Raw genomic sequence first — 17,542 nt, 5'->3', positions numbered from 1 at the left:
GCTAACCCCCCAGTTATCTCTGCTTCGGGTGGGGGATACTCCTCTGTTCGGCATGGAATAGGTTAAGGCAGGTCTTCATTACCGATTTTGTTCCTTGTCCATGGGTGTTAAAATGGTATCTACTTCCCCGGGGCTCACCCTAGAAAATGACAGCAGGTCATGGAAAAAAGAGGTCCATCGGTCTGTTAGTCTAGGCACCAGGTATATGGAGAGAACGTGGAAATGTCAGTGGAATGGGATGGATGGAATGGAGGAAGAATGGGGGTTTTCAGTTGCAAGTGAATGTGCAGCTTGGAGAATTCCACATCAAGACTATGTGGTGACCCCCGTGCCCCGCTTAGAGCCAGTGGAGGAGGTTCCTGCTTTATTCAGAAGGGAGGTGCTAACCTTGCCAGCATTGTTTCCTGTGTGTCTTGGTTTCTATAGGGTTTGGTTAGAAAAATCCCCAGAGACTTGCCCCAACCATCCATCCTTGCTCCTCTCAGCCGCCAGCTCTGCCTCCATTCTCTTAGATAAATAAGGCCTTTCTGGAGGGGGGGGGGTCCTCAGGGTGATTGCAACAATGCAAGATCTAAATCTGTCAAATGCAGATACTTGCTGTCCCAGAAACAACATGAGTCCTGATATAGGGTTCCAGCTGAGGCTGGGGCTCGAGGCCTGTAATCTGTTCTTCAAACTCCCAGGAGCCATCTAATAGGACATCCCAGCTAGGGGATCTTGGTCTCTCTTGGCCTGTGAAGCTTGGCCTTGGCCCCCACTCCTCTCTATCCAGCCTTGAGTTTTCTCTTGACCCCTCTGGCTCCAATTACATTGTCTAGAGGAGCCAGGAACCAGAGGAGGTTGGCATTTCCCTATCTAGCCATCCCTGTCCTGGGCACCCAGCAGAGTAGGTTCTCCTTAAATCTGCACAGCTCTCTGAAAAGCATCTTCCCCTGCTCTGGGATTTTTAAAAACCTGTTGCTTGGGGCCTGCTCAGCAGAATTCCCTGGCCCACACCTTGCCTGGGAAATACTCAGACGAGAAGCAAGAAACCACATGCGGGTAGGGTCTACGCTGTACAAGAGGACACAGCGAAGTGGATGGATACATCCTCTTTCTTCCTGGAGTCAACACTGGATTATGATTTCACTGGGTTGGCCTTTCACCTTCTGGACTGTTTGTGCTCACTAGCGTCCCTGCCAGAGGGGGAAACCCAGGCAGGAGGCAACACTCACAGGATCCCGTTCTCCTAGTGACTAATGGTTCTACAGAAGGAAGGAAAGCCTAAGGTTAATGGTCAGGAGGTGGCGGAAAAAGTTACCCACAGGGTTTCCATTCTTCCTGCTTTTTATCAGTTCCTATGACCACGAGTCACCAAGAGCTGGCTCTGTTCCTTCACTATGACCTTCACCTAGGACTTCACCTTCACCAATGACCAAAGTGTTGCCTCCCACTCTGGCCAGAGCCCCGTGGAGGGGCTTGTGGAGGCTGGTTGGGGGAATCAATGCTTACCTTAATGGTACAGCCGGCACGGAGACACTGGGACACGCAGCCATGAGCCCAGTGGAACACATGGAAAATTCCAAGGGGAGTCGAGGCCAGGGGTTCTTGGTGGAACCTTGGCAGAGGAAGCATCAGAGACAGAGATAGGAGACTCTGGGCAGTGATAAAATAAATGGTTTTAATGGGAGGCTTTTGGAGAGGGTGACGCTTTCCTGTGCTATCAAGCAGCCAGTTTTCCTGCCTTGCAGTATCTCGGTGGTGGGCTGGCAGAACCCCCGGGCCCCACCGGAAGCTAGGATATTAGTCTGAGCCCATGTTCAGCCCCTCCAGGATCCAGAGCTGTGTCTCCACAACAGGAGATTGGAGTCAGCTGGCGGTCAGTCCCACACAAACATCCTGGTGTCTGTCCAGGCCTGAGGGAAAGGGGCAGGAGCTTTCACTTCCGACTGGGGCTATTCCTCCATGGGGGGGTGGGGGGAGAGGGGGCCAATCACTTGGAAAATTCAACTCCGACCTTTACAAAGAGAACTAATAGACACTTCAGTATTATATACAGGGCTGGGGGCGGGCGGAGGGAGCGGAGGGGAAATTGCACTTAATTACAGTAGGTTATAGTTTACACCCATTGGAGAAATTTACTTCTTCAAAAGAAATCTCAAGATCAGCTGGGATGGGGTTGGGAGCGGTGCGGGAGGCTGCTGATATTTACAGTGTGTTTGGCTCAGTTCAATAGCACGTGTCCTCCTCATTTCAGTAACAGATTCAAGTTTTTTTTTTCGCATCGGTTTGTTCGATGAAAGAGCGCGGCGTCACGACAGCGTTCTCTCTTCCTCCTCCGTGGTTTCTCGCCTCCCACCCGTGGGCCGGATGGGAGTACCTGCCGTCTTGGGAGAGGCATGGCGACAATACTGCATAGAAGGGGAGGGAAGTTGCACTCTGGGCTGCGCCTCCCAGCGGGCTGTCCTTGTCCGAGGTGCCAGCAGGATGGCAGGTAGGCAGGGACCTCTCTCGAAGGTGCTTGTCAGGCCACTGGCCTTTTCCGTGACAGCTGCCCAGAGGGGGTACGGTGTAGAAAACAGGGTCCTTGTTGCTGTGCACAAAGTTTAAGTGATGGGTGGGCATCACCAGGCTTGGAGGGGGCACTGCAGAGAAAGGAAAGAGAGCTCAGCGGTGTGTATTCAGCAGGGACGCCACTCTTTTGGCTAGTCCAGGGGAGCCGAGACCCTGCTCAGCCCGCTGCGGGCTGAGGACCCAGTGCCCGCTCGGTGCCCCAGCGTTGGTCCTGAAGCACGCTCCCTTTAGGGAAACTCCCGAGCCAGGTTTCCCGGCCACTTCGAAGGCAGCAGCAAACTGCTGCAGACCTTGAAATAGTCATAACTTGCTGACCTTTGTCCTCAAGTCAAGCTTCTATTTCTGGGAGTGTGTGGTTGCAACAGCAGCTGGATGGGAGCTCTTGCCTCTCGTGGAAGTAAGGGTCCTCTTCCTAACACCTCTATGGGCAGGGGTCCCCTAGACCACTGATCCCCACACTTTAACGGCCCTATGAATGCTGGGGAGCCTGTGAAAAGGTGGATTCCGATTGAGTGGGCTTGAGGTGGGCCGAAGCACCCGCCATTTCTAATCAGCTCCCAGATTGGGCCAGAGCTGCCGATCTACTTAAGCACATGAGAAAATCGCCACTTGCTCAAACAACCCATCAGGGAAGGCATTCGGGAAGCTGTGAAGTGCTTTCTACAGGCTTGTTCCTATTAAGACAAGAACTCTGATGCGAGACTTCCAGGTGGGCGGGGAGGCGGGGCAGGAGACCCCAGAACAGATGGAGAAACCCACCAAGAGGAGTCATGCAGCCCCTTCCTGGGGCAGCCTCTCCTTCCAGAACCTTGGACCTCATTCATTTCGGCTGTCATGGTACATCCTTCCCGTCCTTTTCTCTCCAGGAAGACCCTTCCTGCTTCCCTCTGTCTCTTCCTTCCCTTTCACTTGTTTTGGCATCTAAAGGGAAAGTCTTCTCTGTCTTTTGGCTTAATGGCTCCTTCTCTAAAGACTGTTCCTTCAAGGCACCTGGGTGGCTCAGTGGGTTGAGCCTCTGCCTTCAGCTCAGGTCATGATCTCAGGGTCCTGGGATTGAGTCCTGCATTGGGCTCTTTGCTCAGCGGGGAGCCTGCTTCCCCCTCTCTCTCTGCCTACTCGTGATCTCTCTCTCTCTGTCAAATAAATAAATAATCTTTAAGGGGAAAAAAAAAAAGACCGTTCCTTCAACACTCAGGAGCTTACATGTGCGTAAATGCATGTGTGCACACACACACACACATGCACACACCCCTATTATTACTACTAAAGGCCTATTTTCACATTATTATCTCATTAACCAGTGCTCCCAGCCATACTCCTGTACAAGGTTGCCATTACGCCCATTTTACAGATTAAGAAGACAAGCTCCAAGAGCGAATCATCCACAGTTTCAGAACCAGGACAGTGTAGAGACAGATTAAAAACTGGTTCTGGGTACCCTTGGGCACGTGTTCTTTCTAGTATGCTCAGAGATGAAAAGTATTCTCCTAGCTTTGTGTTCTTAGTCGTGGCACTCTCTCTGTGCCTCAGTTTTCTACCTGGTGAAATGGAGGCTGCTGGGGAGTCAGGTGAGCCAACACATGGGACATGCTCAGAATTAACACTGGGCTGCGCAGGGCGCCCCAGCCCGTGAGCCCTCTGTCACTGAGCTGTGCATTAATTGGAGAGGACATGTTCTGGCCCTTTTAAATTCTTGAGGCCCTGGTCAGGGTCCTCTGATACCCTTTGTCTCCTCTTCCTCCTACCACCCACCCCCACTTTTGAGTCTCTTTACTTCCCACTATCAGCCTTTTTCCAATTTTCAGATTTCAGGTGAGGAGAGAGAAAATGGCTTGTGACCTTGCAGGTTTCAATAGAAGAGCAAACAAGAAGGGCAGATAAGGAGACGCCAGCGAGATTCTATGACCTGTCATTAGGGATGGGCTTCCCAGCTATCAAATGTTTGCTCACATAATAAAATGGTGGCAGAGCCCTAAATGTTGTCAAAGGCACTAGAGTTATTTGTCCCCTTCAGAGTCTAAACACAAACAGCTGATAAGGGGTGCACTGGGGTCCCTCAGAACCAAGGCCTGGCACAGCCAGCCCCGCGGAGGCCCTGGCCAGAGGATCTCTGAGGGGACCCTCTCTCTGAAAGGGGTGGTGGTAGCTGGGGTGACAGTTAAGGACGTCCTCACTCTACAGGGGCTGATTGCCTATGGCAAGAGCTAACGTTTCCTGAGGTCCTACTGTGTGCCGGGATCTGCGCTAAGTGGGGGCTTTACACTCAGCCTTGTACTGGATCTATATTGTACATGCATATATAAAACAAAATTCCAGGTGGAGATGAACACTCTGTAGAAAAAATACACAAGGGGAGCCTGGGTGGCTCAGTTGTTAAGCACCTGCCTTCAGCTCAGGTCATGATCCTGTGGTCCTGGGATCAAGCCCCAAATCGGGCTCCCTGCTCGGCGGGAAGCCTGCTTCTCCTTCTCCCACTCCCCCTGCTTGTGTTCCCTCTCTCACTGAGTCTCTCTCTCTGTCAAATAAATAAATAAAATCTTAAAAAAAAATACACATAACAGGTTAGGCTGATTTGAAGGAAAAGGGAATAATTTACACAGGGCAATCAGGAGGGGCCTCCTTGAAGTGGTGACATTTGAGCTGAATGAGATGAGGGAACAAGCATGCCAAGATGTGTATTATGGAGTGTTCAGGGCAGAAGAGACCATAAACCAGAAGCCCTGAAGTAGGATCACGTCAATCCTGGCTCAGCTGAAGCTGGCTGGAAGAAGAAGGGGGGTTGGGTCTGCAAGGGGCTGATCACACTGGGCCTAGGAAGCCTCCATTTCAGCTTGGTTGCAATGGGAAGCTACTGGAAAGCTTTGTCAGGGCAGGGGTGACATGACTGGTTTCTCCCTTTAAGAGATAATTCTGGCTGCTGCGTAGTGAGCAGACCATAACTACTATCATGGGGCAGGAGTGGGAGTGGGAAGTTGGGGGCACTGGAGGGAATCAGTGAGGGAGGGGGCTGGACTGGTGGGGAAATGAGAAGCGCTCAGATGTGGGATGCATTCTGCAGGATTCCTGCACAACTGGAACCATTTTTGGAAATGGGGAAGCCCAAGGAAGCAGTTTGAGTAGGGAGAAGTAGAGGCAAAATGAAGAGCTCCTCTTTTAGCGAGGCTTGTCATGTCAAAGATGCGGCAGATTTGCAAATGGGCACTCAAGGCAGAGGTCTGTACTGGAGACAGAACTACTGGATCCATCAGTGTGGACACCCGATCCAAAGCCAAGGGACTGGAAATCACCCAGGAGTGAACACAGTAGGGAATGAGCGCGAGCGTCCTCCAACAACTCAATGTTGGGGAGACAAGCTGCCAGCTATGGAAATGACGAGTGCCATGGTGGGGAGGACCAGGAACGGTCATTGTCCTAAAATCCAAGTGACAAAAGGCAGGCGTGATCAGCTATGTCAGAGGCAGAGATGGAAAGTTACCCATTGGTTTGACAACATGGCCGTACTAGTGAGCTGGACAGGAGATGCTCCAATGTCATGTGAGGACCGATGACTGTCAGGAATAGCCTCAAGACAGAACTGGGGCTGAGCAGGTAGAAACATTGGACACAGATAACTCACTGCTCTTCTTATGAGATTAGATTCATTATGGTTCTATTAATTAAAAGTAATGATGGGACACATGGGTGGCTCAGTCAGTTAAGCGTCGGACTCCTGATTCTGGCTCAGGTCATGAACTCAGGCTCATGAGATCAAGCCCCATGTGAGGCTCTGCGCTAGGTATGGAGCCTGCTTAAACTTCACTCTCCCTCTCCCACTGGCCTTCCCCTGCCTTTCTCTCCCTTTCAAATAAATAAATAAATAAATAAATAAATGTATGTATGTAATGATTATGCTTCCAGTTTTACTGATGAGAGGAACTGAGGCCTAGAGAGACTGTAGGTAACTTGCCCAGAATCTCACACGAGAAAAGTCTGTGCTCCTCAACACAAGGAAGATGATTTCCTTCTACCTTCTGAGTATGGCCACTGGAAAATAAATACCTTTTGCCATTTATAGTCTTCCTTCCAAAGCTTGAGAGACACTCAGGGTTACCAGCGAGGGAAGGTCAAGTTTGCCCCAGCCGCCACGGGTGTGGGGTTTTGAGCCAAGCACTGAGCTAGGTATCTTACAAGACACACCGTGTTTAGTCTTTTTAATGAGCCCATGGAAGAGGAACCATCATTTTCGTACTATAGGCGAGGAACCTGACGCTCAGAGAGGCTAGGACTTTTTCCCGAGGTCACACAGGTAGAAAGTGGTAGGATCTCAGGAATGCCAAGCTGGTGCTCTGAATCATCACACAGTTCCTGCCTGACCACCACTGGAGGAGGCTGGAACGTGGGAAGCTGCCCAGGATTTACAAGAGGCTGTCTGCCTCCTCCTTAGCAGCCCCCTGACCTACCCGTGCCAGCTGGAGGGGGGAGGGGAAGGGGTCTTCTCCTGACCTCTCTGTAAACTGGGAAGTGGAGCAGTGGGTATAGAGGCTGCGGAAACAGGACTTGGCAGGCAGCCAGCCCACACTTGTTCTAACTCGTGTCAGTGCTTGCTGCGGTCCTGTTCCAGACTGGCAGGGCCCTGTCTTACAGGAGCTTGGGCACAGCTCCACTCAGATGGTAGCTCGCCAGTACGCAGGGTTGAGAAGGAGGGGGAGGCACACAGAGCTACAGGAGCTGCAAGTGAGAGCAACCCAGCCCAGAGGTTCCTGAAATGTGATCCACATGGCCCCAGGGCACGTCTGTCCTGACAATGAAAACACTGTGATCAGATCAGATACAAGTTCAAATCCTCACTTGAGCCTGATGCCTGCATAAACCTGGGTCACTTTTCTGAGTGTTGAAAAAGGCGCCTGTGTGGCTCAGTGGGTTAAAGCCTCTGCCTTCGGCTCAGGTCATGATCTCAGGGTTCTGGGATCTAGCCCCGCATCATCGGGGGCAGGGGTGGGGGGGGTGAGGGTGGGGGGGGACTCTGCTCAGTGGGGAGCCTGCCTCCCCCCCTCTCTCTGCCTGCCCCTCTGCCTACTTGTGATCTCTGTCAAATTAAAAAAAAACAACCTTAAAAAAAAAAAAAAGAAAAAGGGATAGGAGAAGATGAGTGTGGTGGAATGGATTTGGAGAGAGAAGACCAAAGTCTGGGAGTCCAGCTCCAGATTTATCATCTGTGTGAGTTTGGCCAGATCCCTCCCCACCTCTGAGCCACAGTGTTTTGCTCTGCAGGTTGGGTGTAAAAAATATCTACCTTGCAGAATGGGTCGGAGGGTTAGCTGGGAAGAGATAAGAATGATGAAGCACTTGTTGCTATGCAAATGAGAGGCACTCAAAAAATGCTAGCTCTGAATTCATTCATTCATTCACTCCTCCATTTATATTTTCTGAACATCTACTATAGTCCAGGCATTTGGCTAAGCACAAAGGGCTCTGGTGCTTTGAGAGGTCCTTTCACGATCTGCTTTTTTCCTGGGAGTCTGGGAGTCCAGGGATGAGAGCACATCTGTGAGTCAGCATAAAAATGGGAAGCATGTAGACCAAGCAATGAGTCAAATTTTGAAGGAGTCGATAGAAGGCATCTCCTAAAGGATCACAGATGGAAAGCAGCAAGAGGGAAGGACTTAGCACATGGAGTACTTGACCATGTACCAGCCATTCTTCTAGGCATGTGAATATCCTGTGAGACAGGGTTAGGATTTTCCCCATGAGAGATGCAGAAATGGTCCTGCAGGATGAATTAACTGCCCAAGGTCCTGTGGCGGGGCGGGGAAGGGACTGGGGTGAATGCAAGTCTGCTGGCTTTTCCTAACATTCTGTGATGCCTCTCAAGAAGGGCTACCCAGGATGCGTCCCTTGGCCTGGAGCATCTGTGCACCCTAATGGCCCCATTTCATGCACACAGCAGTCTACGAAAGATTTGGAGAAGTCTGGCCTTGTGATTTTTAGCTATTGAACCCAGCCGTTCCCCTAAAATATGGGACCAAGGAATCCTCCTGTCCTTACACCCCGCCCAGTTCCCAGCAACGTTCTTGAAACTTGTTTTGTTAAATAATACTTTAGGACAAAGAAAAAGCAAGATTGTACCACATCTCTTTCAGCATTCATTCTGATCCTTTGCCTGGGGAACAGATTTGGTACAAAATTTTCTTTACCTTGGTTCTTTCTGTCTGACTGTACCTTTACCCTCACTTCCCCATCTCCCTTCTCCTTCAGTTTGGAAGAAGAAAGTTGACTGACTGGGATACCTACGGGGGCTGAATTTCATGCTTGCTCCTGACTGTTAAGACTGCGATAGCAGGGGCGCCTGGGTGGCTCAGTGGGTTAAAGCCTCTGCCTTCGGCTCGGGTCATGATCCCAGGGTCCTGGGATCGAGCCCCACATCGGGCTCTCTGCTCAGCGGGGAGCCCGCTTCCTCTTCTCTCTCTGCCTGCCTTTCGGCCTACTTATGATCTCTGTCAAATAAATAAAATCTTTAAAAAAAAAAAAAAAAAAGACTGCAATAGCAGCAAAGGCTTGGGTGTTTTTGAGACGGAGATCGCAAGGCCAGTCTTGCTTAAATGGAAGGAGTCCAAGATTTAGAGTCAAAGCCCAGAGTCTGAAGGTCCAGCTCTAGAACTGACCAGCTGTGAGACCTTGGGCAGGTCACTCTGCCTCTCTGGGCCTCAGTTCATTCCTTTGTACCAGGGAAGTTGCAACAGAAAGATGATGATATCATGTTCACGAGAAGAATAAACCTACAGGGTTCCGTGCATAGTTTGATCCTACATGTGAACATCCTTCTCATCACCCCAGAGATGAGGCTACCGCCAGACTCCTGAACCACCCAGGGACTGGGACAGCTTCCCGGTGGTTCTGGAGGGCTGTTCGTGCAGCTTCAAGGTCGGCTGGCCACTCTGTCCAGCGGAGGGGAGAAGCCATTTGCTGGCCAGTGCCGTGTCTCAGAGAGCGTCTCGGAGAATTTTGATTAAGAGACCATTTCCTGAATTCAGAGGGCTTGTTTCAACAAGCAAGCATCAAAGTCAACTTGGGAAAGACAGGAATAATTAATCAGAGCCCTGTCTAGGGCTGACCAAGTGGCAGATGGATTGATAAACCTTTCAAAGGGGGAAGGTATTCCCAAGCAGGGCTGCTGCGCATGGCTGGTTCCCTGATTGAGATTTGTGAGCACAGATAAATGTTTTCCCTGCTCACTACAAAGAGTGGGAAATCGCACGGGAGTCGAAGGGCAGGGCCACGGGGGGTGTCCTTTCATCTTCCATTGGGTGAGAGAAGAGTGGCAGAGCCAGTCCCACACACCTCCTCCCTCTCCCAACTCCAGAGCCCAGCTGCCTAGGCCATGTGTGGACCCTAAATCCACACGATCTCATTGAATCCCTAGGACAAGTCCATGTTATGACTCTCCTTTTAAAGGTGAAGAAATGAGGGCTCAGAGAGGTCAAGGTGGGCAAACCCAGGAACAGAACCCACCTGCTCTACCATACTGTGGGACCAAGAGGAGATGTGGGCAAAGGGAAGAGCAGAGAACCTGAGCCCATGAAAGCACATACTTGGCAGCACACGGCATTGGAGGAGGTTTGAGTCCCAGGACTCAGAAAATAGACCATCAACAAGACCAAACCCTGCTGAGCGCCTCTGACATGAAGTTCAAGGCTGTCACCTACTTATCTAGTAATCAATAGAGGCCAAACAGTTCCCACGCTGCAGAGACCCCAGCTCCTAAAAGGTCCTATTGTATTAATCTGGAACTGTCGTGTGTGTTCAGACACCCTGTCCTGTTTCCTTACTCTCCGTGTCCCATGGCAGGGACAAGCCGTAGGGATGAGCCCTGTCTTTGGTTGGGTTTACTGCTCCATTGGCTCTCCCTGGAGGTGGGAACCAGCCACCCACTGAAAGAGTGACGAAGCCTCTGGATTCCCCACTTTTAGTGCACTGCGAAGTAAATTCTAAATTTCTTGATAAAACACCAAGTAAACACAGGCCCCTGGAAGGCCCGACCGTGTACTTGGGAATCTCCATGGGTTGGGAGAGTTGGGTCACTCTCTGGAATTTGCAGTGTTCCGGGTCCAGCCTGGGTCCTGGATGGGGTAATTGGTCTTAATATTCCCTTTTTCCATTGATTAATTTGTGGAAAAGCCTCAGGCATCCCTTTTGCAAAGCAAGAAATGCTCTAGAGGGCATGACTGTCTTGAGTTGCCCTTGGAAACACCTTTTCCATGGATCACCGATCAATCCATGGGAAATACTCAGTCTCAATACTTAAAGGCTCTGTGTAATTCAGTCTTCAGCGGATTATCAAGCCCTGGTCATTTAGTGTTCTTGCTGGGGAAGCTGAGGGAGCAAAAAGTCCTGTTAGCAGGTGGCCCATCTTCTTTGCCTCTGACCTCAGGGACTCCTTTAGCAAGTAACCAGGAGCCTGGGAAGGACCAGGCTCAGGCCCCACGTGCCACCCTCTCTGCACATCACTAGCATGGGTCGCGGCCCCCACCGCACTTCCTTTGAGCACTTACCTGTTTACTGGAGGACATGTTGGTAAGTGTACTGATGCTGCTCGTATCCGTGACCACCATCGCAGATGGAAACCGGGAGGTGTGGGAATACTGGGGGGGTTCCTGCTTGTGAGTGTACACTGGAGAAACAGAGGGAAGACAAAGTCAAGACCACTTTGGTATGACCACACAGGTATGTACACAGCTACAGACCTACAGACCCCGCCCCCATCCCACCCCATAAGCTCTTATGTCCTGAGGCAGAGAAGAGGGGGCAGGTGCTGGTGATGTTTCAGAAGGCAGCCTGATGTGGTCAAAAGAATGGCCATGTGTTTCAATTCTGGCTCCTCAATTAAGTCACGTCACCTCAATTTCCTCATCTGTAAAATGGGAATGATAGCTATTGTAGACTGGAAAACATCACATGGAAAGTACTTTGTACCCAAGACATAAACAGCTTTGCCCAGCGTCTTGTTGACGGTAGTGGACGGCACTTCTGTTCTCCTGACTTTTCAGTTAAATGTTAGATGCTTAACATCAACAAATGGGCCTTAGGCATATGTGGTGCATCAGAGATTGTAAGTCAGAAAAAGTTCTAAGTAGCCAGCAAACATAAACGAGTTGGCCAGCACAAGCTTATCCTATCTGCCATGACTCAAGAGCCAGGTCTTATGCAAAGCAATTACAAATTGATTAATAATTATAATTAGTCATGGGTATAATTCATTGTATAATTCTGGGTTGTTCCAATTTGCGCTAAAATGACATCATAGGTCATATTATTATGTCACAGGAAGATGAAGGACGACAGACAAGGGGAGGCTAGATCAAATAAAAGCTTTAGGAGCAGGTGACTCATTTTTCAGTTTTTCCAGTACTTGTTTCACCAAGTCTAGAACTTTTTGACTCATGCGATTTATCCATTAGATTCATATAAATTCCAAGTCACATGACCAGCTAACAGAAGCATGGGGCTGTTTGGCCGTGAGGGAGGGAGCAGACTATTCTATCCACCACAGCATCTTCCAGAGGGTGACGGGGTAAAGGTCACTGCCTGCCACTCCAGCCGGTCCTTCCTGTGGAGGGAGGCTGACTGCTGCCTGGTCCTGGGGCCCCCAACTAGGCCTCTGCAGTTCATAGGTACTAGGGACCACTCTCTGACAGTCCCACCTGGGCCTGGCAGGGGGCAGCGACAAGCCTGGGCATATTATCAGGTCCCGAACAGAAAGGAAAGTGGGTATGTGTGGTCCCAGACTCTGCTACAGGTTATGGCAGATTTTTCCAGAAGCCACATAAAAAAAATGTGATTGGAATGTGAGATGGTGCTTGGAAACCAGCTCTGCAGGCCTGAGGAGGGGAGAGTGCCCCGAGGATAGAAGAAGGGTGAGCTGTGCAGCCAGGGGAGAAACAAAAACCCTCTTCCCCATTCCTGCCTCCTATTAAAAAGTCCCTTAATAAATCATCACCTGCATTTCTGTAACTCTTGTGTTTACCAGATACAGTTCATACCTAGTCTTATTTCATCTCCATAATCACTCTCCATTATTTATCTTGTCTCCATAACCTCTCTACATTCCATTTTATGGATGAGGAAATTGAGGCTCAGAATGGCTAAGAAACTCTACCAATGGCTACACAGCTAGTAAGCCTCAGAGGCAGGATTTAAATCTTATGTTTGTCTGACTCCAAGATGATCACTCTATTCCAGAGACTTCTCGGGTGTTCCTCTGGGACCCTGCCAAACTTATAGGCCAGGGGCTGTATCCTGATCTGGCCAGAGGGCTGGCTGTGGGCCTGGGGCTCAGGACAGAGGGCAGGGATACAGTGGCTGGAGTGGGTAGGAACTAACTGGTTGAAAGACAAGGACATGAGAAATAGTCTGGGGGTGGGGGGACGGGTAACGGCAGAAGCACTACTATTCTTTTTTTTTTTTTTTAAGATTTTATTTATTTAACAGACAGAGATCACAAGCAGGCAGAGAGCCCGGCAGAGAGAAGGGAGGAAGCAGGCTCCCCGCTGAGCAGAGAGCCCCATGCGGGGCTCGATCCTAGGACCCCGGGACCAAGACCTAAGCCGAAGGCAGAGGCCTTAACCCACTGAGCCACCCAGGCGCCCCAGCACTACTATTCTTTATCCAAGATTGCAAGGAGGTGGTATTGTCCATCTATGTCCGTGGTTCTCGATTAGAGATGTCTGAGGTGTGTCAACGGGAGAGCATGGGGCTTCTAGAAGATTCTTCAGTTTCAGAGAACACAAACTGCATGCCTACTCTTGTCATTTGGTAATGACTACCTGGAATTTTAGATTGAAAGGGCTAAGCTGAGGCTCATGGGGAAAAGGGTCTGTGGTTGCCTAGCATGATCGTCCATGGGTGCCAACCCTGCTCTCTATCTCTAGCTCCCCTTTACACGTAGGCTCAACTGTCCTCTTCAAACCTCCCCCAGGAGTCAGGGAGGTAGAGAGTAGGTCTAGAAAAGGCACAGACCACACAAGGGTTATGTTGAGGAATTGTCTGGGTTGATAACAGGTAGGGAAAAGTGACCAAATCAATTCACTTCCAAGCAAGTACAGATCCAGAGAGGACAGAGGTGGGCTGCGTAGGGCCCTTGGTGGTGCCCGCCCCACTCCCTCAGCTCCCCTGCCACTCCGCCCCATGTCCTTACTGTGGGAGTTCTGCAGCTGCGTGACGGCCGCCATGAAGGGCTGTTGGGTCATGTGGCTTCCGGGGCTCTGCTGCATGAGGGGCTGCTGGTGAGGGCTGTGCAGTTGCTGGGAGAACTGGACAGGCTGCAGGGCCGCCAGACTGCCGGCCACACTGTTGATGACAGGGACGCTCTGTGCTTGGGAGGTGTTGAGGCCTGTGGGAGCAAGAGGGAAAGATCAGAGGTGGCTTCAGGGACGCGGAGAGGCGAATGCCCCGGCATGGTCACCGACAGAGTCCTGCCATGCGCCCGGCACGGCTGGGCCTTGAGTGAGAGATTGCCTGGGAAATGGTTTTATAGATCCATTCTGCAGACAAAGAAACTAAGGCTTGGAGAGACTGACTTGCTCCCTCACATTCCAGTGAGCTGTGTGTGGATGGAATTGGGCTTACACAGATTTTAGGCCTGAGAGTCATCCTCCCTAACTTGGCTCTCTTGAGGTTGCCAGGACCCTGGGAAGGCGGCCTTTAACTGGCCTGCTCCCTCCAGACCTGACTCTTGAGAGAGGCCTACCTGGGTGCCCTGAGGGCAGCTTAGTGCAGCCACTCAAAGGCACATGTTACTACCCAGACTTGTCTGCCCAGCAGAGGGCAGGAGTGTTCAGGAACTCACATTTTGATTAAAAAACCAACCCAAACCGAAAAACCACCACCACCAACAATAACAACCTGCACTGTCCTAGGAATATGAAGCCAGAAGACCGTCATTTAGCGAACCGGTGCAAAGACCCCGGCAGAGGTCAGATGCTCCTTCTCTTGACTGTAGCAGAGAGGGGGGAAATACCAGACCTCAGCCCATCTATGAAGTGGACGGATTTTATCTGGCGGCACAGAGCTTATGGCTTCAAAAGGTCCAGGTAGTGGGAAGAGGAAGTTGTAAGTTAAAGGCTGGCCGTTTATAGGGTCTCTTGCCATCTTTCTGCTCTGGAGGGGTCAGGCCTCTGTGGTCCTGTTCTGTGTCTATATCCTCTTCAGAACCGGGGCCAGCGCTGCAGAGACTGGGTCCCTGGTCCACTCCCAAGCCCCACCCCCACTCCATGTACTCCCTGGGTGGGAATCTGGAGCAGACAGCCAAGCCAGGGTGGGAGTGGGGATGAGAGGATTGGGGCAAGATACCCCAACCTCTTTCCCAGGGCTGCCAATGTTCCTTTGAGCTCGCTTTCTGTGAAACGGAGGGCAGGATGGGATGAAGAAGAAAATCCAGAAAAAAGGTCTCTTTCAGGCAAGTTTGGAAGCGACACCTAGAGGGCCTTTCCTGAAATGGAGAGGGTTCTAGAAGCGGGTGTGTGGGAAGTCCTCTGTGGAGATACCAAGAAGACCTCAGCTGGTGCTTACTCAGGGCTTTAGCTGATACTGTTATCAGAAACCTAAAAGGCGAGACCCCTGAGCAGAAGTGAAGGGAGAATAAGCCCCCTCCTGGGTCTTCTGGGGAGGGGGGCTGGGGCCGGGTCCTCTGATCCCATACAGACTAGCACTATCTCCCATTCCCTAGAGGCTCAGGTACCCAAGCCCCAGTCTCACCTGATATCCTAATAGATCCTGTTTCCCTCTCCTACCTTCCCCTGGGGTCTCCTGGGAGGCCCCACGGACTTCTACCCTCCCAGGCTTATTACTGCTGCTCTTTTGGGAAATCTCTGCCCAGAAGAGCCAATTTCCCTGATGGGAGTGGATGACATTTGAGGGCACGGTTCTAAAACCTGCCTGTGCTTTAGAATCATCTGGGGGAGCTCTTTAAGAAATATACATTCCTCTGCCTCACCCAGGACTTCATGAGTCAGAGCCTTCAGAGGTGAGGCCCAGGAATCTTATTTTCAACACAGTCTGTGATCCTGCTGTGTGCCTCAATTCCAGGATCGAGAGCCACTGATGTCATTCTAGCTCCCACGGAGTGTGACTCTTGGCCTTTTCACCTGTTTTCTGGGCACTGGTTCCTGCCTGAGAAGCATGTTGTCCATCCAGTGGATGAATAGAGAATGAGGGGTTGGCAATGCCAACCAAGTACTTTGTTACCACTTCTGCCTGGGGCAGGACCCTCAGACTCAATGGGACAAGAGCTAGCCACAGAAGGACGCCTGCAAGCAAGTCTTCAGCCTGTCACTCCACTGGCTAGGACCACGAGTTTCAGCCACATTTTCTGGGGTCCTCGCCATTCTTCATACCCCCCACCAAGTCCAAGCACACACATGCACATGCACCATGAACATACTTCCAAGGCCAATGTATTCTCTGCAGATTAAGGATACAGCAAGGTGGCAGAGAAGTCTGGGTGGAAGAAATCAGGAGGAACAAAGCTGAAAAAATATGGAATAGCTTCCGGGAAAATTTTAGTTCAGAGAGTGCCTGAGAAAATATTAAGGATTGTGTGTCAGCCGAAGCTTGATGTGCGAGGAAACAAGGTAAAGTGGAATGGTTTGTGTATCTTTTCGGTTGTGGAAATAAAGAGGTGATAAAAAGAGCTTAGACATGGGTCTTTTAACCAAATCTTCTAGAAGGCAAGCAAGCTGGTTTTAGGTATCCTAGCTCACTCTCAACTCCTGCTGTTAGTATGGTTACCACATTTCTATGAAAAGGCAGTGAGTTTAAAAATTTTTTATTTTGTCAGTCCTCTAATAGCTTCTCTAGTCCCATTTCTCTCTGCAAAAACAAAAAACAAAAACAAAACAACTGCATTTGCTATTTCAATTCCTGAGCAGCTGAGGACATGCTCAGTAAAGCTGCATACCTGCTGTAGGTCTAGCCCAGTTCTACCTTCCAACAGCACATGAACCACTCTCTGCAGAAGTGATCTGAATAGCCACCTTGGCTAGAGCTGACTTAGAGAGGAGAGAGAGAGAGGAGGAAAAAGCAGGAACAAAGTAAAGAAGTGCAGGCACTCGATACAGGGAAGCCACAAGGACAAGGGGGTGATATCAGCAGAGAGAAGGAGAGCAATGCACCATTCGATCTCTCCCGAGACTTCTCGGGAAGACTTCCCAGGGTCAGGGTGATGACTTGGCCCGTGCTGCTATGATGGAAGACGGAAACAAACTGACTACTCATCAGCATTAGAATTCTGAGAGCAGCATGCGACCCCCCTCAGCATTTCCATGCCCTGATCTGGCCCATCCCTGAGGGGCTAGAGGTTCCTTGTAGAACAAGAGCCTCCTAGAGCTGGAAGGACCCGATCCATGCCCCATCTTCCGGTATGTTTCTCCTTGAAGGATCAGAGATGCTCCTACAGTTTCCCTTGGGAGTTTTCACTGTATTTTCACCACTGGCCAAAGAGCTGTCCCATGACCACACCAAATTCCCTGTTTAGAAGGAAGCCCATCATTGCTCCATCTTCGCCGGCAAAAAGAAACATCAACATCACTTCCTGGAACATCTACCACATCCTTACAAGTAGAAATGAACACGAGACAAAAGTACAAGCTCTAATATTACATACTCACACTTTGCAGATTTACAAGCATGTCTCTATGCACTGTTATTGGATCACCTCAGCAACCCATTTTACAGATGAGGAAACTGAGCCTCATTAAGGTTAATGATTTGCCCCAGGATGCACGGCTGGTGAGCCGTGACCCAGATTCAGTGTGACTCCATTGTTCCTCTTTCTTTAGGTTAAACAGTCCAAATATTGTTGAGGAGAGAGATAAGGAACTAAACATAAGCAGAATCAAAATCGACAAGCAATGGGTGAGTTTGAAGGGAGCTTTTTATAAACCTTTTTAAAAAATAAGATTGATTTACTTCCCACCCTTCTTCTCCCTTCCCCCTAGGTTTTGTGACCAAGAACGGA

The 17,542-nt window shown here is 50.3% G+C and overlaps 1 protein-coding gene across 5 annotated transcripts in view; it reads right to left on the bottom strand.

The window, feature by feature from the left end:
• Window positions 1-1,640: 1,640 nt before the first annotated feature.
• Window positions 1,641-17,542, bottom strand: part of HNF1B (HNF1 homeobox B) — a 52,582-nt gene continuing 36,680 nt past the window's right edge. For all 5 annotated transcript variants that reach the window (XM_082707439.1, XM_082707437.1, XM_082707438.1 and 2 more), the window contains exons 7-9: window positions 13,724-13,918; window positions 11,082-11,200; window positions 1,641-2,624 (exon numbers count right to left, since the gene is read on the bottom strand). In XM_082707439.1, the coding sequence (XP_082563565.1) occupies window positions 2,604-2,624; window positions 11,082-11,200; window positions 13,724-13,918 (335 nt within the window). In that variant the 3' untranslated portion in view covers window positions 1,641-2,603. The remainder of the gene's footprint in view (window positions 2,625-11,081; window positions 11,201-13,723; window positions 13,919-17,542) is intronic.

Source organism: Mustela nivalis (genome assembly GCF_964662115.1).
Source record: "Mustela nivalis genome assembly, chromosome: 17".
Taxonomy (NCBI): domain Eukaryota; kingdom Metazoa; phylum Chordata; class Mammalia; order Carnivora; family Mustelidae; genus Mustela; species Mustela nivalis.
This window is presented reverse-complemented; position numbering and strand designations above follow the sequence as displayed.